General features: G+C 46.5%; 1 protein-coding gene across 3 annotated transcripts in view; it reads left to right on the forward strand.

Moving 5' to 3' along the window:
• Positions 1-22376, forward strand: part of LOC140426827 (arginase-1-like) — a 131314-nt gene that overhangs the window by 1906 nt on the left and 107032 nt on the right. For all 3 annotated transcript variants that reach the window (XR_011948307.1, XM_072512058.1, XM_072512063.1), the window contains exon 3: positions 19269-19443. Coding sequence is in view for 2 of the 3 variants with exons in the window: in XM_072512058.1 (XP_072368159.1) it covers positions 19269-19443 (175 nt within the window). In the remaining variant the exon portion in view is untranslated. The remainder of the gene's footprint in view (positions 1-19268; positions 19444-22376) is intronic.

The following is a 22376-nucleotide window of genomic DNA, read 5'->3' on the forward strand; positions in this document are numbered from 1 at the left end:
AAACCTAACATGACCTCGGATAGGAAATTAATCTCAAAACTTCAACTTCAGAAACAGGAGACCTAACTATTGGACGAAAAACACGGTCAGACAGAATGTCTCTGGACGTCTGTCAGTGCCGTTTCCCAGGTAATTATGTAGCAGACTGAAAGCATGCTAAAGAAAACAATGCAGCGCTCATCTCAGCTGACCAATATGCAAAACGTGCAGACATATTCCATTCCATACACCTGCAACATTTCACCGGCTCCTGTATACATGAGTGTAGTTTATTCGCCAACTAATGCCATCTTTGGCCAACAATTCAAGCCCCGATAAAGGTGGATGCAAAGGTCCTTGCTGTAGAGGAACCGATTCAGCTGATGGGAGTCCATGTAGCCATGCGGCAGAGACAGATGCTTAGGGATGAGTACCTGGGAAGAGGGGGTGGATAACAGTGGACGTGATGAAAAAAAGCGTCCCTGAAGGACAAGAGCCCCGGTGCAGAGAGACAATTCAGAAGTGGAAGGAGAGGACATAGGGGCTTGTAGGGCTGGAGGAGGCTGTAGTCCAGGTGTGAAGAAATAAAACAATCAAATAATCCTGAGTTACACCCTTTGGCAAGGTGTTAGGATTAAGCTGTCGTTTGCAACAACAGCTCACTTTACAAATTTGCATTCAATAATACGGTAGTGGCAACAATGAGTGACTTTTTAAAAGTAATTATGGAGAATCTTTTATGAATGGGGCGTGGGTCGCAATAGTCGGCCATTCTTTAAACGTGGGTTGCTCGTAAAAAAGTTTGAAGAACACTGACTGAGAGCACTTATTAGTACTTGGAGCTATGATATTGTGGCTGTCACAGGAACATGGTTAAAGGAAGGGCAGGATTGACAACTGAACATTGTAGGATATAGATGCTTCAGGAGAGATAGAGGGGGATTTAAAAGAGGTGGGGGAGTAGCATTACTGGTTAAGGAGAATATAGCCGTACGAGGACACCTCGGAGGTCTCATACAAGGAGATAATCTGGGTAGAGCTCAGAAACAGGGAGGGGGCAATCACAATGCTGGGCGTTTACTACAGGCCCCCCAACTGCCAGTGAGAGATAGAGGGGCAAATAGGTGTGGTGATATGCATCACTGTAAATACACAAGGGGTTAATGTAAATACACTATGACTAAGTAAACACTAGAGGGAGCACCAGAGACTTCATGACATGCAGACATACAGCCAATGGGCAATCAAGACACCAAGAGGTGGCACTACCACAAGGGGACATTACACACCCATAGATAAGGACAGGGCACACATGCTCTGTCTCTTTCCACAGGCGACACTTAGAGAGTAGGACAGGGGCAGATCAGAAGCATCACACCCACCATGTGGCTTAGAGCAGACTGGTTAGTTAGGCTGAGTTGCTATAGCAAGATTAGCAGGTGAGTCGAACTCAGAGAGAACTGTGCTAATGGTTCAATAAATCACAATGAACTTACTTCAACGTCTGGAGTATCTTTCGGCCAAAGCTGCATCGAGTTGCAACCTGTGTTATCCCAGAGTACATAACACAACATGGTACCAGTAGTGCCTGTTGAATTTATATAGTTCAACTCAGCAAGATCCGCGACTACCAGCAAGAGCACCCATGCACGATGATCGAGATTCCGTTTCCTCAGCAGCTCAGGTACCAAGGCGCAATCTCGGTGCCAACTGGCATGCATTCAAGCAGAGATTTCAGATTTACATGGTAGCATCAGACCAAGGTGACGTGGCCGATGCTGAGAAGATAGATCTTCTACTCACCATTGAAAGTGCAACAGAAATCTTCAACTCCTTCATGTACTCCAAAGGGCAGGACAAGAGAGACTTCCAGACAGTCCTGGACAAGTTTGAAAACTACTGCGAGGTGAACACAACAGAAATCAGTAAAACTGGCACCTATACTCCACGAGGCAAAGGTAGGCTTGCAACAGAAGCAAACGGCAATTTTGATTGGCAGCCATCTTGTGCAAGGAGCCGCACATGTGCAGTCCCCGAGAAGACGCGAACCAGCGAAACAGTGTTTTGCGCATGCACGAGAAGCCGCGCATGCGCAGTTGCGAATAGAGTGCACAGTGAAGGAAAAGTGATCTGCGCATGCGCAATCCATTCCTACGCTCTACGCCACAAGCGTCATGACGTCAGAGGCCCTGGACCACGCCCACTTAAAGGGGAAATGTCCGAAAATAATGAAGAAGAGTTTTAAAGCCAGAGAACACAAATCTTTCACCACGAAAGACAGCACAATGCCTGAACTTCGACCGTAGATGAAAATAATCTCTGCAGAACCCTGCAACCAGCAGTTAGCACTGCCCTAAGAGATGATTTAGTCTTTGAAGACTACGACTCAGACGATGATTTCATCATTGGATGTGGTGACATCATTACCAAATCCGAACCGCAACGAGATGTGTTGTACATTGAAGCATCCGACACAGTCATGGATGAGTTCTTCGGATTTGAGGATCCTCAGCCCAGCACAGACGACATCCCGGCCCATGAGTACAGGATTCTGCTGCGGCCTGACGCCAAGAGACAGAGAGTGGTCCACACACCACAAAGAGTCCCCGACTCCGCACAGAAAGCGATGACAGACTCCACAACGGGACCACTGCACGTCTCCACACAGAGAACAGAGAACACAGAAAGACTCCACAGCGAGACCACTGCACGACTCCGTTGAGAGCGAGCAGATCGACTCCACAGCGAGACCACTGCATGACTCCACACAGGGAACAATGCCAGACTCAACAGAGAGAGCGATATAAGCCTCCACAGCGAGCTCGTTGACAGACTCCACGATGGAAACAACGCAAGACTCCAGAGCGCAGTCCTTGCATGAACAAGACCATGAAGGTCTAGCAACCTTATCTGAGCAACCAGTAGCAGACGATGCAAGTCTGCCCCGCTCAAGTGCACAGCAAGACGACTATGACAATCTACCACGCTCACGTGAACAACAAAAAGTCTATCCAGATTATTTGAGGCTCCAGAAGAAGACTCTGACAGTCTACCCAGCTCATCTAACCGACAAGAAGACACTGAAGGTCTACCCACTGTATGTGCGACAAGTGACAAAGGCTTCACAATTCCCATACAAGATGTGCGACATCTCAGCGAGACTGACAGATCTCAGCTGGTATGGACAGAGGCACTCAACAATCAAAGTGAGGCTACTAGTGACTCCAGTGACACCACATTAATCCAAATCTCATCTACTCGAGCCTCTCCACAAGAACCTGAAATGACTCCGGACGAGGAGCATCAAGAAACTAAAGGTGATTCAGGTGAACCAGAAATGACTCCAGACGAGGAGCATCGACAAGCCAAAGATGATTCAAGTGAACCGGACATGACTCCAGACGGGGAGCACCGAGGAATCCGAGACGGCACGCTCAATGAAACGGCAGATGCCACAAAGGACACTAACACAAGTAACTTTGTGAAGGGCTCGAATTCTCCACTCGGTGTGGTCATTGAGCGCAACAAAGACAACAACAAAAACTACAAAAACAACAACAAAGACAACAAGAAGCGTACCAGAGGCAACAAACACAACAACAAGCACATCAATAACAACAATGACAACAACAATAGAACAACAACTAGTACAACATGGTACAACTCTGCCCATGAAGGACAATGTTACTGCTCAGCTCAGAACAATGGCGAGAGTGCAAACATGCCATGGCATGTTAACGCATCTTACTAATTCATGTTTGCTACACTACGGACAAGCAAACCAGCTTTCAGGAAAGATGTCATCAAGAATTGCTACCACAAGCATAAAAAAAAGTGTCCACCTCAGACAATGAAGTGATTTGACCATTTGAACACCTCCTGATGACGTACACCTCTTGGTTACGTAAACACAGGAACACTGACGGTGGTGTTCACAAGGAAATTACAACATCAACATCGACACACTTCAATAACAAAACAAGAAAGCCACATGACCATATAAATTCATGAACTTTGGACTCATATATATTATTTGGTATTGTATAATCCTCGGTGTCATCATAACTATTCTTTGATCTTGTATCGTCATCACAGTCATCATAGCTTGTACATGTCATCACTTATTTACCTGTTTATGTTCAATTTTTCCTTTAACACTGTACAGAAAAATGTAACACGAAAAAGGGGGGATGTGGTGATATGCATCACTGTAAATACACAAGGGTTTAATGCAAATACACTATGACTAAGAACACTAGAGGGAGCACCAGAGATGTCATGACATGCAGACATACAGCTAATGAACACGTGTAGAATAGGACTCGACCAATGGGCAGTCAAGACACCCAGAGGTGACACTACCACAAGGGGGCATTACACAACCCATATATAAAGAGAGGGCACACATGCTCTGTCTCTTTCCACAGGCGACACTTAGAGAGTAGGACAGGGGCAGATCAGAAGCATCACACCCACCACGTGGCTAAGAGCAGACTGGTTAGTTAGACTGAGTTACTGTAGCAAGATTAGCAGGAGAGTCAAACTCATAGAGAACTGTGCTAATGGTTCAATAAATCACATTAAACTTACTTCAACGTCTGGAGTATCTTTTGGAATAAACTGCATTGAGTTGCAACCTGTGTTATCCCAGAGTACATAACACAACAATAAGCAGAGAGATTTTGGATAGATGCAAAAGTAACAGGGTTTTTGTGGTAGGGGATTTTAATGTCCCCTATATTGACTGGGGCTCACTTAGTGCTAGGTGCTTGGACGGGGCAGCGTTTGTAAGGTGTATCCAGGAAGGCTTCTTGATGCAATATGTAGATAGTCCAATTAGGGAAGAAGCAGTACTGGACCTGATACGGGGGGATTAGCCTGGATAGGTGGTTAAGGTTTCAGTAGGAAGTAGTGACCACAATTCTGTAAGTTTTAGGGTACTTTTGGATAGGGATGTGGGTAACCCTCTTGTTAAGGTGCTAAACTGGGGATAGGCAAATTACAATAACATTAGACAGGAATTGAAGAGTTTGGATTGGGTGCGGTTGTTGGAGGGTAAATCAACATCAGACATGTGGTAGTCTTTCAAGTGACAGTTGATCAGGATTCAGGAAAGTCACATTCCTGAGAGAACAAAGGATAAATATGGAAAGTTTAGGGAACCTTGGATAACAAGGGACATTATGAACTTTGTCAAAAAGTAAAAGGAAGCTTTTGTACAGTCTAGAAGGGTGGGGACAGTCTAAAATCCTGAGGAGTATAAAGAAAGTAGGAATATATTTAAGTGGGGTCATGAAAAGTCCTTGGCAAATAGGATTAAGGTGAATCCCAAAGCTTTTTATTCATATGTAAAAAAAAATAAGAGGGCGGCCAGGGAAAGGATTGGACCACTTAAGGACAATGGGGGGAGTCTATGTGTTGAGCCAGAGGAAATGGGCGAGGTACAAAATGAGTACTTTGCATCAGTGTTCACCAAAAAAAGGACTTTGTGGAAGATGATTCTTGGGGAGGGTGTGTTAACATCGAAAAGGAGGAGGTATTGCGTCTTTTATAAGTCATTAAGGTAGATAGGTCTCCTTTGGGCCGGATGGGATGTCCCTCAGAATACTGAGGGAAGCAAAGGAGGAAATTGCTGGGCCCTTGACTGACATCTTTGTATCCTCATTGGCTACAGGTGAGATCCCAGAGGACTGGAGAATAGCTAATGTGGTACCGTTGTTTAAGAACGGCAGCAGGGATAATCCAGGAAACTATAGGCCGGTGAGCCTCACATTGGTAGTAGGTAAATTATTGGAGAGAATTCTCAGGGACAGGAGTGATACCCATTTGGAAACAAATGGACTCATTACCGATAGACAGCATGGTTCTGTGAAGGGGAGGTCGTGCCTCACTAACTTGATCGAGTTTTCTGAGGATGGGGCAAAGATGACTGATGAGGGTAGGGCGGTGGATGTTATTTACATGGACTTCAGTAAAGCCTTTGACAAGGTGCCTCATGGGAGACTGGTATATAAAAGGTGAAATCACACGGGATCAGAGGTGAGGTGGCAATTTGGATACAGAACTGGCTCGGTCACAGAAGGCAAAGGGTAGCAGTAGAAGGGTGTTTTTCTGAATGGAAGGCTGTGACTGATGGTGTTCCACAGGGATCTGTGCTGGGCCCTCTGTTGTTTGTAGTACACATAAACGATTTGGAGGAAAATGTAGCTGGTCTGATGACTAAGTTCGTGGATGACACCAGGGTTGATGGAGTGGCATATAGTGTTGAGGAATGTCAGAGGATACAGCAGGACATAGATAGGTTGGAGAGTGGGCAGAGAAATGGCAAATGAAGTTTAATCCAGACAAATGTGAGGCAATGCATTTTGGTAGATGTAACATAGACGGGGAATATATCGTAAATGGCAAAACTCTTAGGAATATAGAAAGTCAGAGAGATCTGGGCGTGCAGGTCCACAGATCTTTGAAAGTGGCAACACAAGTGGACAGCCTAGTCAAGAAAGCATGCGGAATGCTTGCCTTCATTGGACGGGGCATTGAGTATAAAAACTGGCAAGTCATGCTACAGTTGTATAGAATCTTGGTAAGGCCACACTTGGAATATTGCACACAATTCTGGTCACCACCCTATCAGAAGGATGTGGAGGCTTTGGAGAGGGAGCAGAGGAGGTTTACCAGGATGTTCCCTGGTCTGGAAGGTGTTAGCCATGTGGAGAGGCTGAACAAACGTGGACTATGTTTACGGTCAGTGGGGCAAAATTTAGGGGATATGTGCGGGGCAGGTTTTATTTACACAGAGAATGGTGAGTGACTGGAACGCGGTGCCAGGGGAGGTTGTGGAAGCAGATACATTAATGGCGTTCAAAAGGCATCTTGACAAATACATGGATCGGCTGGGTATAGAGGGATACGGCACGAGGAAGTGCTGAGGGTTTTGCTGCCGGGTGGCATCATGACCGATGTCATGTGAGAATACCTTTAAGAAATGGGTGTTTATAAATGGGTATGTATATAAATATCTGTAGTGAGAGTACCTTTATGAAATGGGTGTTTACTACTGCAGTGATGTCAGAGAGTGGGTGGAGCTGGGCTGCCTGTCAGCTTTTTACTTTCGTTTTTGAGCAGGCTGCATGGTGTGTTTTAGTTTCGTTTTCAGTGTTGGAGCTGAAGCCAGACCAAGCAGGTGTACTGCTGTTCTCTCTGCCATCAAAAGACTATCTCTTGATCATTTGGTGAATTCAGAATTATAAATGTTTTCAGTAGTGACTTTAACCTGATGTGCTTCTGATAAAGGTTTTGTTTTTAAGTCGTATGGATGTTAAAAAGGAAAGCTTAAAGGTTTACTTAGTGTTTTAGTCTTTGGGGGTTGTATTTGAATTAATGGTTGCTAAGATGTTCACTGTATGTTTTAAAAAGGTTAATTGGAGTTCATAGAATAAACATTGTTTTGCTTTAAAAAATACTTTTCTATTTCTGCTCTACCACACCTGTAGAGTGGGCCGTGTGCTCCCCATACCACAATCTATTAAAAGTTGTGGGTCAGGTGAACTCCATCATACACTTTGGGGTTCTCTAAACCCTGGCCCATAACAAATTGGGGGCTCGAGGGGGCTAAAACTCTATCTATTGGATTGGCTTTGTGAACTTAAAGACAGTGAGGGGTGAGCATATTGTGGGTGCTTTTCAGGTGTGGTATTTTAGTTTAAGTAGGGAGTGTGTTGTGGACAATGGCTCTTTCAGAGGCTCTGAAGTTTTTGGTGGTGGAGACGGTCACACGCAGTACCTTACGGACAGAGACGAAAAGCAGACTGTTAGATTTGGCAAAAACATTACCTGACAAAATGCGAAAAGATGATGTCATTATGGCGGTGGCTAAGCATTTAAAATTGCCTGCGATACAGTTTGATTCATTGGAAATGGCAAAAATTCAGTTACAACTTAAACAAATGGAACATGAGAAAGAATTAAAGCGGCTTGAATACGAAAGAGATAGAGAGGAAAAAGAAAGGGAGCGAGAAGAAAGAAGAAAAGAAAGAATAGCCCGAGCAGAACAAAAAGAAAGAGAAAGGGAGATACAGATCATGGAAAAAGATAAAGAGAGAGAGTTTGATCTTCAGAAAATGGCCATGAAACATCACAGTCAGTTAAAATTGGCAGGCGTAAAGGGAAACGTACAGTTGGATGATCATGATGAGGATAGTGAGAAAGAGCGTCAAAGTCAAAGGCTTGGTGGGGACCTATTTAAATATGTCCAAGCATCGCCAAGGTTTGACGAGAAGGAGGCAATATCCTTTTTCATTTCATTTGAGAATGTAGCGAAACAAATGAAATGGCCACACGACATGTGGGTATTACTGATTCAAACAAAGCTGATAGGTAGGGCTAGCGAAGTGTTGCATCACGACCGGAGGAGGTATCTGGGAAGTATGAGGAGGTGAAAAAATCCATCTTAGGTGCATGTGAACTAGTGCCTGAAGCCTACAGACAAAGGTTTAGAAATTTAAGGAAAGAATTTGGTCAAGCATACATGGAGTTTGAAAGGCTCAGAGTAATTTTGAGAGGTGGATAAGGAATTTGAAAATAGACCAAACGAATGAAGCTCTCAGAGAAATTATACTGTTGGAGGAGTTTAAAAATTAAATTCATGATGTAGTGAGAACTCATGTGGAAGTGCAGAGGGTTACAACTGCGAGGTTAGCAGCAGAAATGGCTGATGATTGTGAATTAGTTCATAAATCTAAGCTTGGTTTCCGACATCAGTTTCAGCCTGTGAGGGATAAAAACTGGGGACATGAGAAAAACTCAAGTGGTAGAGGCAAAGGTGATCTGATGGGAGATAATAAGGAGAGTGTACCTCAGATTAAAAAAGAAATCCAGGAGGGTGGAAAAGAAATGAAAAGTTTCAAATATTTTCACTGCAATAAACTAGGCCATGTAAAGTCACAATGTTGGTGGTTGAAGAAAAGCACTGGGACGGCTGATGTGGTAAAACAGGATAAGACAGTGGGGTTTGTTGAAGTGGTAAAGGAAAGCCCAAGTGAAGCGAAGGAGGTGCAAAATATTGTACAGCCTGATCAAGAAGTGATTGATAAGAAGGTGCCAGATCTCTTTAAAGAATTTACTTGTGTGGGTAAAGTTTACTCATGTGTATCAGGAGGAGCAGGTAAAGAAGTCACAATTTTAAGAGATACGGGAGCTAGTCAATCTTTAATGGTCAGAGATGAGGAGTTATGTAGTTTGGGAAGAATGTTGCCAGAAAAGGAGGTAATATGTGGAATTCAGGGTGAGAGGAGTAGTGTTCCATTATATAAGGTAAGGTTGGAAAGTTCCATGAAGAGTAGTGAAGTGGTAGTAGGAGTAATAGAGAAACTATCTTATCCAGGAATACAATTTATCTTGGGTAATGATATAGCTGGATCGCAGGTGGGAGTGATGCCTACTGTGGTTGATAAGCCAGTGGAAAATCAGACAACTGAAGTGTTGAAAGATGAATATCCTGGGATTTTTCCGGATTGTGTGGTAACAAGGTCGCAAAGTCATAGGTTAAGACAAGAGGAGAAATCAAAGAGTGAAGATGAAGTTGAAGTGCAATTATCAGAAACGATATTTGATCAGATGGTTGAAAAAGAACAAGAACAGGTGGAGGATGAGGCGGATATTTTTAGTTCAGGAAAATTGGCGGAGTTACAACAAAAAGATATAGATATAAAACGGATGTATCAGAAAGCATACACGGAAGAGGAATCTGAGTGGATACCAGAGTGTTATTGCGTAAAAGTAATGTCTTGATGAGAAAATGGAGACCTTTACATATGCAGGCAGATGAAAAGTGGGCAGAAGATCATCAAGTAGTATTGCCGGTAGGGTATAGAATGGAGGTGTTGCGAGTTTCACATGAGGTACCAGTGGGAAGTCATTTGGGAATAAGGAAAACTCAAGCTAAAATCCAGAAACATTTTTATTGGCCTGGACTACATAAAGATGTCGCTAAATTTTGTTATACATGTCACACATGTCAAATGATAGGGAAACCTCAAGCAGTGATAAAACTAGGCCCCTTAATTCCCATTCCAGCATTTGAGGAACCTTTTACAAGAGTCCTAATTGATTGCGTAGGACCGCTTCCTAAAACAAAAAGTGGGAATCAATATCTTCTGACAATAATGGATGCATCTACTAGGTTTCCAGAGGTCATTCCAGTACGTAATAGTACAGCTAAAAAGATTGTGGAGGAGTTACTTAAATTCTTTACTAGATATGGACTACCCACAGAAATACAATCGGATCAAGGATCAAATTTTACCTCAAGGTTATTCAAAGAAGTTATGGATAGCTTAGGAATAAAACAATGTAAATCAACTGTGTACCATCCAGAATCGCAGGGAGTATTAGAAAGGTGGCATCAGACATTAAAGACAATGTTGAGGGCTTATTGTCACGATTATCCAGAGAATTGGGATAAAGGAATTCCATTTGTACCGTTTGCAATTAGGGATGCATCTAATGAGTCAACCAAATTTAGTCCTTTTGAACTAATTTTTGTTTATGAGGTAAGAGGACCACTTAAATTGATCAAGGAAAAATTGGTGAGTGAGAAATCGGAAATTACATTATTGGATTACGTGTCAAATTTCAGGGAATGATTAAATAGAGCAGGTGAATTGGCTAGACAACATTTAAAAGTTGCACAAAATGTGATGAAACGGGTCGCGGACAAGAAATCCAAAGTTCGTAGTTTTACCAGTGGAGATAAAGTTTTAGTGTTGTTACCAGTGGTAGGTGAACGTTAAAAAGCAAGGTTTTGTGGACCTTATCAGATTGAAAGGAAATTAAGTGAGGTGAATTATGTGGTAAAAACACCAGATAGAAGGAAGAATCACCGAGTGTGTCATGTGAATATGCTGAAAAGGTACTTTGAAAGGGAAGGAGAGAAACAGGAGGAGGTTTTAAAAGTGACGAACCAAATCCAGATGACTGTGAATTTGACTAACCTCAAATTAAATTGGAAAATGAGGATGTTCTTAAGAATTGGGATAAATTGTTGAGTTACCTTCCAGAGGAAAAACGAACTGACCTGAAAGAGTTATTGATATCACATGGGCAAGTTTGTGGAGATAAACTGGGAAGTACTAAAATGGCTATACATGATGTAGATGTGGGAAATGCTGTTCCAATCAAACAACATCCATATAGACTTAACCCGTTAAAATTGGCCAGGTTAACAAAGAGATTGAGAGTATGCTTAAAAATGGCATAATTGAAGTGGGTTGCAGCCAATGGAGCTCACCCATAGTGATGGTACCAAAACCAGACGGTACCCAACGGTTGTGTGTGGACTATAGAAAGGTTAATTCAGTTACAAGAACGGACTCTTATCCTATCCCATATTTGGAGGATTGCATTGAGAAAGTGGGACAATCAGATTTTATTTCCAAATTGGATTTACTTAAAGGTTACTGGCAGGTACCTTTATCCGAAAGGGCGAAGGAGATTTCAGCTTTTGTGACTCCAGATGGTATATACCAATTCAAAGTTATGCCATTTGGCATGAAAAACGCACCAGCTACATTTCAACGGTTAACTAACAAAGTTGTTTCAGGATTACCCAATTGTGCGGTATACATCGACGATCTGGTAATTTTCAGCCAGACATGGACAGAACATTTGAAACATCTGATGGAGTTATTCGATCGACTTCAGGAGGCAGGTTTGGTGATAAACCTAGCCAAAAGTGAATTTGGAAAAGTCACTTTCCTTGGCCATACAATCGGACAGGGTCGAATGGTCCCACGGGATGTGAAAACGAAAGTTATTGGGGAGTTTCCGATACCCTAGACACGACGGGAAATAATGCGATTTCTTGGTATGAGTGGATTTTACCGTAAATTTGTCCCCAATTTTAGCAGTGTGGTCGCTCCACTGACGGACTTGCTCAAGAAGCGTAACAAATTCCATTGGACAGCGGAGTGTCAACAGGCATTTGATGGCCTGAAGACGGTGTTAACCACTGCTCCTGTGTTAGCCATCCCAAATTACACCGTTCAAAGTGATGCGAGTGATGTGGGTGTAGGTGCGGTGCTTCTACAAGACGACGATGAAGGGCTAGAGCGGCTGATTGGTTATTTTTCAAGGAAATTGAATTCTCACCAGAAAAATTATTCCACGATTGAGAAGGAGACTTTGAGTTTGGTGCTGGCTTTGCAACATTTTCACATTTATGTGACCAGCAGTCCGTCTGACACCGTTATATATACTGATCACAATCCGTTGACATTTTTGGAGCGATTCAGGAATAACAATGCAAGGCTGTTTCGCTGGAGTTTACTGTTACAGCCATTTCATTTAAAAATAGTACATGTGGCAGGACGAGAAAACGTGATAGCCGATGCTTTGTCACGAATGTGATGAACGGAAGCAATTTCCGTTGGAGAAAGAAGAAGGAAAAAAATGGACTATATTATTTTACCTGTTTGCATGTGTTGTTTTTTGAAACACTGTGTGCATTTCTTAAAGGATGGTGAAAAGGTGAAAAATGAAACTATCTTTGATGGTTTTGTTTTTTCTTGGGGGGGGGGGGAGGTGTCATGTGAGAGTACCCTTTAAGAAATGGGTGTTTAAGAAATGTACCTTTAAGAAATGGAGCTACTCATGTTACTGGAGTGATGTCAGAGTGTGGGTGGAGCTGAGCTCTACTTCTGCTTTTTTAGTTTCAGTTTGAAAAGAGCTTGGGTGTGTCTGTGTTTTCTGTGAGCTGCACTGCTGTTGATCTCTGCCATCCAAAAACTATCTATGGATCATTTGGGTGAACTCAGAATTGTAAAAAGGTCTCAGTATTGAATATAAATCTAACGTGCTCCTGTTAGAAGGTTTGTTAAGTCTTTTGGATGTTAAAAGGACAGCATACAGGTTATTTAGTGTTGTATTCTTTGGGGGGGTGTATTTGATTTACTGGTTGCTAAGATGTTCACTGTTTGTTTTAAAAAGGTTAACTTGAGTTCATAGAATAAACATTGTTTTGTTTTAAAAAAACACTGGTCCATTTTCTGCTATACCATACCTGTAGAGTGAGCCGTGTGCTCCCCATACCACAATCTATTAAAAGTTGTGGGCCAGGTGAACTTCATGATACACTTTGGGATTCTCTAAATCCTGACCCATAACAGGATTCCCTTCCAGCTTTTTGCGTCCTGCAAGGCTATCGCCAGGGGTTCGATCGCTAGCGTGAACAAGAGTGGGGACAGGGGGCAGCCCTGTCTTGTTCCTCTCTGCAGCTGGAAGTATTCAGAGCTGGTGGTGTTAGTTTGGACGCTCGCTTTGGGAACGTTGTACAGGAGCCTCACCCAGGCGGTGAACCCCGCTCCTAGCCCAAACCGTTCCAGTACCTTGAGGAGGTATTTCCATTTGACTCTGTCGAAGGCCTTTTCTGTGTCCAGGGAGACGATGACCCGGAGGGGGTCATTATTATGTTCAGCAGCCGCCTGATGTTTGCTCTGAGCTGCCTACCCTTGACAAAGCCCGTTTGGTCCTCTGCGACCACCTCTGGTACACCGCCCTCCAGCCTTTTGGCCAGGACCTTTGCGAGTATTTTTGCATCCACGTTCAGCAGTGAAATGGGTCTGTATGATCCACATTCCGTGTGGTCTTTACCTTTTTTGGGTATCAGTGAAATTGTGGCCCGCTCTAGCATGGGGGGCAGGGTGCCCCTTGCCAGTGAGTTCGCGAACATGTCCCTTAAGTGTGGGGCCAGGACTGGTGCAAATTTCTTGTAGGTAGCATTGTGGATAGCACAATTGCTTCACAGCTCCAGGGTCCCAGGTTCGATTCCCTGCTGGGTCACTGTCTGTGCGGAGTCTGCACATCCTCCCCGTGTGTGCGTGGGTTTCCTCCGGGTGCTCCGGTTTCCTCCCACAGTCCAAAGATGTGCAGGTTAGGTGGGATTGGCCATGATAAATTGCCCTTAGTGTCCAAAATTGCCCTTAGTGTTGGATGGGGTTACTGGGTTATGGGGATAGGGTGGAGGTGTGGACCTTGGGTAGGGTGCTCTTTCCAAGAGCCGGTTGCAGACTCGATGGGCTGAATGGCCTCCTTCTGCGCTGTAAATTATATGTCACCAAAACTGCACATAATGCTCCAGATGTGGCCTCACTAACGCCCTACGCAATTGCAGTAAAACATCTCTCTTCCTGTACTTAAATCCTCTTGCTATGAAGGTCAACATACCATTTGCCTTCTTTATTGCCTGCTGTACCTGTGTACTTACTTTAGCACCTAATGCACGAGGACACCAAGGTTTTGCTGAGTGTCCACCTCTCTCAACTTACACCCATTCAAATAATCATCTATTTTTGCAACCGAAGCGGATAACCTCGCATTCATCCACATTATACTGCATCTGCCATGCATGTTCCCACTCACTCAGCCTGTCAAAATCCCCCTGAAGCATTTCTACATCCTCCTCACAGCTCACCCTCCCGTCCAACTTTGTGTCATCTGCAAATTTAGAGGTGCCACGGAGCAAACGCCAGTCACTGAGAAGTGTATTGCTAAGGGTGTCGACACCATGGTGCAGACAATGAGGAGGTGCCAGGACTGGCAGGGCTGGATGACACGGGCCTCTGGAGCTCACACCAGCTGCCCTTCCATCCCATGGAGAGCCCCAGGGCCTTGCACATGCACCCCAGACACAGCAGGGGCCCCTGGACCCCAAACCGCTGCCGGGAACATTACGTGGACCTGGCTCGGTTTCTCTCCCTGATCCACACACACTCACCCTCTGGCTGTGGGGATATCCCCAGTGCTGAAGCCCAACACTCTGTTTTTTGATTGTTGGCTGCTGCCTCTGTGGTGTTGTTGCCTCTAGGGTTCAGGCAAAAGTATCTAAGCCTCATAGGTTTATTGGGATAAAACAACACTTGTCTGAGACATGGCATGTGTACCCATGAGATTCCACTCGAGAGCTGTGAAGTGCTCATATAACCAGCAATGTCAATTCCCTACTAGCAATACCCTGCTCACAGTCGGAAGGAGTTAAAGTGACCTGTACCAAATTACCACGGATAGGTCTCTGCCCTCAGGGTGTTCTGTGGAACAGACAGGCAGCAACTGAGGTTGTCCGTTATTGGTATATATTGTCCGTTGACGCTGAGCGGCTATGGGTCCTATAGGCCACGCCAGAGGGTGGCCTGTAGGACCCCACCGATGGCGCTGAGTCCCCTGGCCAAGCCAGCAATGGCTGCTGAGGGGATTGGAGGAGGTGGGTAGCCACCTTCGAAATCGGGCTTGCAGCAGCTCCTGTGCCCCAGGGCTGCATGCCCGATTTCGAAGGTGGCTACCCACCTCCTCTGATCCCCTCATCAGCCATTGCGCTAGGTTCTCATTTTTAAATAGGCATGCTAAAGTGCATGCGCTTGTGATGCTCGATCAATAACTCCAGAAGCGAGATTGGAGACAATTGAAGGCTTTATTGGACTAGATGTTTCCCCCAGCAGTGCAGGTACAGAAGGCAGCTCCTGGGGAGACACGGGCTCTTATACTCCGCCTTACTGGGTGGAACCAGCAGGCAGGCTTAACCAATGAAAACAGTACCTCCTACACCAATGGTCATACAGCATTACAGGGTACTGTAATGCTTCTAATATTCTAATACTGACTACCACATTCACCCCTTGTTAAACAAAAAGAGTCCGGCGGGGGTGATGGCCTCATATTACACAGTGGTAGAGGTTAAGGTTATGGAGGTACCCTGTTTCCATCAGTACAGAGCTTTTGCCTCGTTACATCGCAACTATTTACAAAATTTACTTACAGTTCAGAATGAAGCAATTAGTTGATCGGGGGCCCTGATCGTCCTCTGCGATCAAAGTAGTTTCGGTGGTGATGCAGGTGCCAGCTCGGGCATCTGTGGCTCCGGGAGTGTGGCTTTGGCTTCTTTGGCAGCTTCATCACCCCTAGACGGTACCGGTGGGAGGACCGATCCACCTGGGAAGGGGGCGGCTGTGGGGTGCGCCAGTGGGAGGGAGGGTGGGATTGGTGGTGGGGGTATGTGTGGGGATCCAGCGGGTGCCAGGTCCCGTAGGGAGACCGTATCCTGTCGGCTGTCGGGTACTGAGGCGTACTGAGGGTTAGCGTGGAGGAGATGGGCCCTCTCGACCAATGGGTCCGACTTGTGCACCCGCACATGTTTGTGGAGCAGGATGGGTCCAGGAGCTGCCAGCCAGGTCGGGAGCGAGGTCTTGGAGGAGGACTTCCTGGGGAAGACAAGGAGACGTTCGTGAGGTGTTTGGTTGGTCGTGGTACAAAGCAGTGACCGGATGGAGTGGAGGGAGATTCCTGGACTGTAAGGCCAGTAGGACGGTCTTCCACCACAAGATACGGTCTCCCTACGAGACCTGGCGCCCGCCGGATCTCCACGCACACCCCAGCCACCAGTCCCACCCTCGCTCCCACCAGTGCACCTTACAGGAGGATCGGTCCTTCCGCCGGCCCCGTCTAGGCCCCCCCACACACCGACGCACCCCGCAGACGCTCCCTTCCAAGGTCAACCGTTTTCCCCACCTGCGCCGTCTAGGCGTGTTGAAGCTGCCACAGAGATCGAGGCCACGCTCCCAGAGTCACAGACGCCCGAGCCTCTACTGGTGTCACCACCGAAGCTTCGACGATCACAAAGGACGACCAGGGCCCCCGATCGACTGATTGCTTCATTTTAAAGTGTATAGTTAATTATGAATCTGTATATAGTTACAAAACGCTGTACGGAGGTATTACAGTACCTCCATAACTATAATTTCTACCACATTACCATGTTGTAATATCAAGCCACCACCCCCGCCGGACTCTTTTTTAACAGGGGGTGAATGTGGTAGTCTGTGTAGAGGTATTACAGTACCTGGTAATGCTGGAGTACCATTGGTAGATATTGTATGTTTCCTATTGGTCAAGCTGTATGGTAGCTCCGCCCTGCAAGGCGGGTATAAGAGTCCATGCCGTCCCAGCAGCCTTCATTCTGTACCTGAGCTGCTGGGGGGAACATCTAGCTTATTAAAGCCTTCATTTGGACTACAACCTCGCTTTAGTGGTCATTGATCGTGCATCAACTGGTACAGGGTCACCGAGGCTAGTCGCGGCAGAAGTTGGATGTTCTCCTCGGGCGGTGTGTGGTCATCCGAGTCGGGGCCCTGAGAGTCCAGCCAAGATGGCGGCGCCCACTGGTCGCTCATGGCTGAGGGTGCACAAGATAGTGGTGCCCATCCATCACACGTGGTGTCCGAGAGACAAGATGGCGGTACCCGGAGACCACACGTGGCCCTGAAGGAGGAAGATGGCGGCGCCCGCTGGCTGCACATGGCCAGTGGAGAGGGTTGTGGTGGCGGTCCCGATTCGCATCCGGAGACCGCAGCGACTGCCCGGGCCTGGCATACCGCCACAAAGTGGCCCGTTTTGCCGCATCCTTTGCAGAGGGATGAGCGGGCCAGATAGCGGTGTCCGGGGTGCTTGTCTTGCCCGCAAAAATAGAAGCGGGGCCCCCCGGGGTTGCCTGGCAGTCTCGCAGCACAAGCTTGTGGGGGGATGGGGGATGCATCGGAGTCGGTCGCGGGGGGTTTCCACGCTGCCCAAGGGGCTGCTGCGCGGTCGGGGATGTAAGCGTGGGCGTTTCGGGAGGCCACATCCAGGGAGCTAGCAAGGGCCCGTGCCTCCTTGAGGCCTAGTGTCTCTTTCTCCAGCAATCGCTGGCGGATTTGGGAGGACAGCATACCTGCAACAAATGTGTCCTGGAACAAATGTTCTGTGTGGTCGCTGGCCGAAACTTGCGGACAGTTACAGTTCCTCCCCAACATCAGGAGCGCAGGGTAGAACTCCTCCAGCGAGTCACCAGGGATTTGTCACCTCGTCGCTAGTGGATGTCGGGCATAGACCTGGTTTACAGTGCAAATATAGCGTCCTTTCAGCAGATTCATTGCGGCCTCGAAATCGTCCGCGTCCTCGATGAGAGTGTAGATCTCTGGGCTCACCCTCAAGTGCAGAGCTTGCATTTTCTGGTCCTCCGTGGGTGTAATTGTGGCCGTCCTGAGATATCCATTGAAACACGCCAGCCAGTGCTTGAAGGTTGTCCCTGAGTTTGCCGCGTGGGGGCTGAGTTGCAGATACTCTGGCTTGATTCGGAGCTCCATTCTTTAAAATCTGGTGTAATATATTGATGCTCGATCAATAACTCCAGAAGCGAGATTGGAGACAATTGAAGGCTTTATTACACTAGATGTTTCCCCAGCAGCGCAGGTACAGAAGGCAGCTGCTGGGGAGACACGGGCTCTTATACTCCGCCTTACTGGGCGGAACCATCAGGCAGGCTTAACCAATAAAAACAGTACCTCCTACACCAATGGTCTTACAGCATTACAGGATACCGTAATACCTCTAATACCGACTACCACAGTGTGACCTCCTGCTGGGGAGTTGGTTCGATCCCGGGAGGCCTTTAGATAGGGCATCCATTTCGGTAATGAGAATAGAGATTGCCCTCAATTGATGTTAATTGATACCTCACCAAGTCTAGGTGGGATCCGGAACTTGCCAATGGGTGCGGGCTGGTTAGATTCAAAACCGATTGATGCCCGTTATGGATCCCAATTTTGGCCTCTCCTGCTATCTATTGCACAGATCCACACTGGGTGGAACGTGGCCGTTAGATCATTCCCTCTATATCATGTCACATTCATAAAGATGCAAAAGACAAAATCCATACTTCATGGGCTGGATTCTGTTTTGCCAGCAGCGCTTGGGTTTCCCGACAGCGTGGGGCTGCCCCACAATGGGAAACCGCATTGACTAGCCTGTGTAATGGAGCATCCCGGCGGCGGGGTGAAACAGAAATGTGGCACGACGGGGCAGAGAATCCAGTCCCATATGTGGGACCAGATGACATTATGAGAAGACTTTTATCAGAACTAAGCCAATTTGGTTCCTCGCCCAACAGTTACACACAAGCAGAAATCACAGTATGGTGATCAGAAATGAGAATGCTGGCGTTTATTTTCCCCTGCCTGCAGTCCATTACTCGGAAGTCAGTTATTGGACCCCTCATGCTCTGGATTAGTCAACACAGCACAGAACAATCAACCTGGGAATTTCCTAACCTGTATAAACTCACTGCAACACCCTGTGGGGGCATTTCCCCAAGTAAACCAGAGCGCCCTTAAAGGTTATTTACTGATTCAGAAATTTATCGTTCATTTAGTCAGTTTGACTTTACCTTCCCCACCACCCATTCTTTCCTTCAATGTTTTCTTTTCGAGGTTGTAATCTAAAAGACTATGGCAACTTGAAGTTTGAAGATGAACCAGAAGATGAAACATTCAGAAATGTCAAAATGCCAAGGACTGTGGGAAAAGCAAATGAGAAACTATCTCAAGCTGTAAGCTTGATAAAAGCAGATGGCCGGACCTGTGTCATTCTTGGGGGAGATCACAGGTATTTCTTTTTTCTTTTGTTCAAATTATACACTTCATACACATGTACAAGAAAGTTATCCAAAATGCTCATCGCCATTTCATGCAACTGATAAAAATAAATGAAGTTGCTATGTGTTTCGCCGGGAGTTAATTTATTATTTACGTATAGGGGGGAGGGGGGCACTGGGTTGTTTTGTATTTAATTTTATTGGGTTCCTTTTACATTTTGTTGTTGATATTTTGTGAAAACTTTAATAAAAATTATTTAAAAAAATAAAATAAATGAAGTCCTTTAAAATATAAAGTGCATTTCCTATTCATGTAGAAAAATGGGGTAAATAGGTATTGGTTGATTGAGAGGGAAGAGAGTTAGATTGAAATATCAAAGGTGCCAATGAAGGTGAGATTATTTGTTAGTTATGTAAATAAATGTTTTGAAGTTGTGACTGGAGTGGTCACTGAGCCCTCGAGTGTAAATACATAATGATGGTATGCTGACATTCAATTAAATGTTCAGTAAACTCTTCAGCAAGCTTGTGCAATTAGTTATTTGGCTTTCCAGAGCATAAGGCCAAAGACATTGGTATAACACATTGAACAATGGAACAGCTTTCTAAAATATCACCATATGTTTATTCTCTGGGAACATCGGGGTGAATTTCAAGTAAGTCATGGACAGGAAAGTTGCAAGTTAATCACAGAATCACAGAAAATTACAGTGCACAAAAGGCCCTTCGGCCTATTGAGTCTGCACCGCCGCATTGGCTCCTGATCTGCCAATCCTAATCCCATTTGCCAGCACTTGGCCCATAGCCTTGAATGTTAAGACGTGCCAAGTGCTCATCCAGGTACCTTTTAAAGGATGTGAGGCAGCCCACCTCTACAATCCTCCCAGGCTGTGCGTTCCAGACCGTCACCACCCTCTGGGTAAAAAGGCTTTCCCTCAAATCCCCCCTGAACCTTCTGCCCCTCACCTTGAATTTGTGTCTCCTCGTAACTGACCCTTCAACTAAGGGGAACAGCCTATCCACCCTGTCCATGCCCGTCATAATCATATACACCTCGATCAGGTCACCCCTCAGTCTTCTCTACCCCAGCGAAAGCAACGCAAGCCTATTCAATCTCTCTTCATAACTAAAATGTTCCATCCCAGACAACATTCTGGTGAAACTCCTCTGCACCTGCTCCAATACAATCGCATCCTTCCTATAATGTGACGACCAGAATTCACTGTTTGTACACTAGCACTATATAATTGATTACTATAGAGAGATTTTCTTGAATCTGCATTCACACACACAGGATTGCTGTGACTATTGTAAGTTCACGGAGGTCAGATAGCATGCCTGCAATTAACGTACCTGATTTCCCTGTATACACTTAAAATAGTAGCAATACTTATTTCCATTATTTCCTTTAAACATATATGCCATGACCTACCTGATGTTCCAATATTCACCGATCCTGGGCTATCTCCTGCACCCAGTTAGATCCTGTGTTGTACCCTCAATAACGACGCTTAGAGAGTAAAGCGGTAAAGAAGGCTTTAATAAGCTAAGAACTAGCCTGGTGCCGAGATAGGTGCTAACTAGGTGCCGCCCACAAGGCGGCCCCTTATATACGGCTCCCAGAGCGGAGCCAGAGGCGGAGTCCCCCAGGGTTCCAAGCCCGGTCTTAAGGGGGACAAGGGTACAGTAGTACAGTAACCGTTCATCACATTCACCCCCTATTTTTAATAAAAAAGTTCGGCGGGGGTGAAGTGCCATCATAAGTCCATTCATCTCGGTGGCCTGATCGTCCTTATCGACCTTCTCAGCTCGGGCAGTGGTACGGCGGACACGGACGTCTTAGTTGAGGGTACGTCCGGGAGCATGGTGGTCGGAGCCTTGGTCCAGGTCGGGGTAGCGGATCGGGGGGCAGGGGGACTAGGTGGGGCTGGGGGTAGCGGTGCCGGCACCGGCGGGGTGTGTAGAGGGGGCCGTTAGGGGGTGCGCGCGGTAGGTGCCCACCAACGGCGAGTGGGGCCGGGAGGGTGTGTGTTGTAGTGGGTGCCGGGTCCTGCAGGGGAGCTGCGAGGGAAGGGGCGTCTGTAGTGGGGGAACCAGCAGGTGCCAGATCCCGGAGGGAAACCGTATCTTGCCTGCCGTCGGGGTACTCGACGTAGGTGTAACGGGTTTGCATGGAGTAATCGGACCTTCTCGACCAGGGGGTCCATTTTATGGCTTCTCGTGTGTCTCCAGAGAAGAACAGGTCCCGGAGCTGTCAGCCAAGGTAGAAGCGAGACCCCGGAGGTAGACTTCCTGGGGAAGACAAACAATCGGTTGTGAGGGGTCTCATTCGTGGCCGTGCGGAGGGGCGACCGAATGGAGTGTAGGGCATCGGGTAGGACCTCCTGCCAGCGGGTGGTTGGGAGACTTCTCGACCGTAGGGCCAGAAGGACAGCCTTCCACACTGTCGCGTTCTCCCTCTCCACCTGCCCGTTTCCCCGCAGGTTATAACTGGTCGTTCTGCTCGAGGCGATGCCTTTGCTGAGCAGATACTGACGCAGTTCATCGCTCATGAACGCTGTACCCCGGTCGCTGTGGATATAAGCGGGGAAACCGAACAGGGTGAAGATGCTGTGCAGTGCCTTTATCACGGTGGCAGAGGTCATGTCGGGGCAGGGAATGGCGAATGGGAAACGGGAGAACTCATCGATCACGGTGAGGAAATAGGCATTGCGGTTGGTGGATGGGAAGGGCCCCTTGAAGCTCACGCTTAGTCGCTCAAAGGGCCCGTGGCCTTCACGAGCCGAGCCTTGTCTGGCCAGTAGAAGTACGGTTTGCACTTCACACAAATCTGGCAAGCCCTGGTCATGGCCTTGACCTCCATGGTTGAGTAAGGTAGGTTGCGGGATTTGATAAAGTGGATGAGCCGGGTAACCGCTGGGTGGCAGAGGTCATTGTGGATGGC

This window comes from Scyliorhinus torazame, chromosome 1, assembly GCF_047496885.1.
Source record: "Scyliorhinus torazame isolate Kashiwa2021f chromosome 1, sScyTor2.1, whole genome shotgun sequence".
Taxonomy (NCBI): domain Eukaryota; kingdom Metazoa; phylum Chordata; class Chondrichthyes; order Carcharhiniformes; family Scyliorhinidae; genus Scyliorhinus; species Scyliorhinus torazame.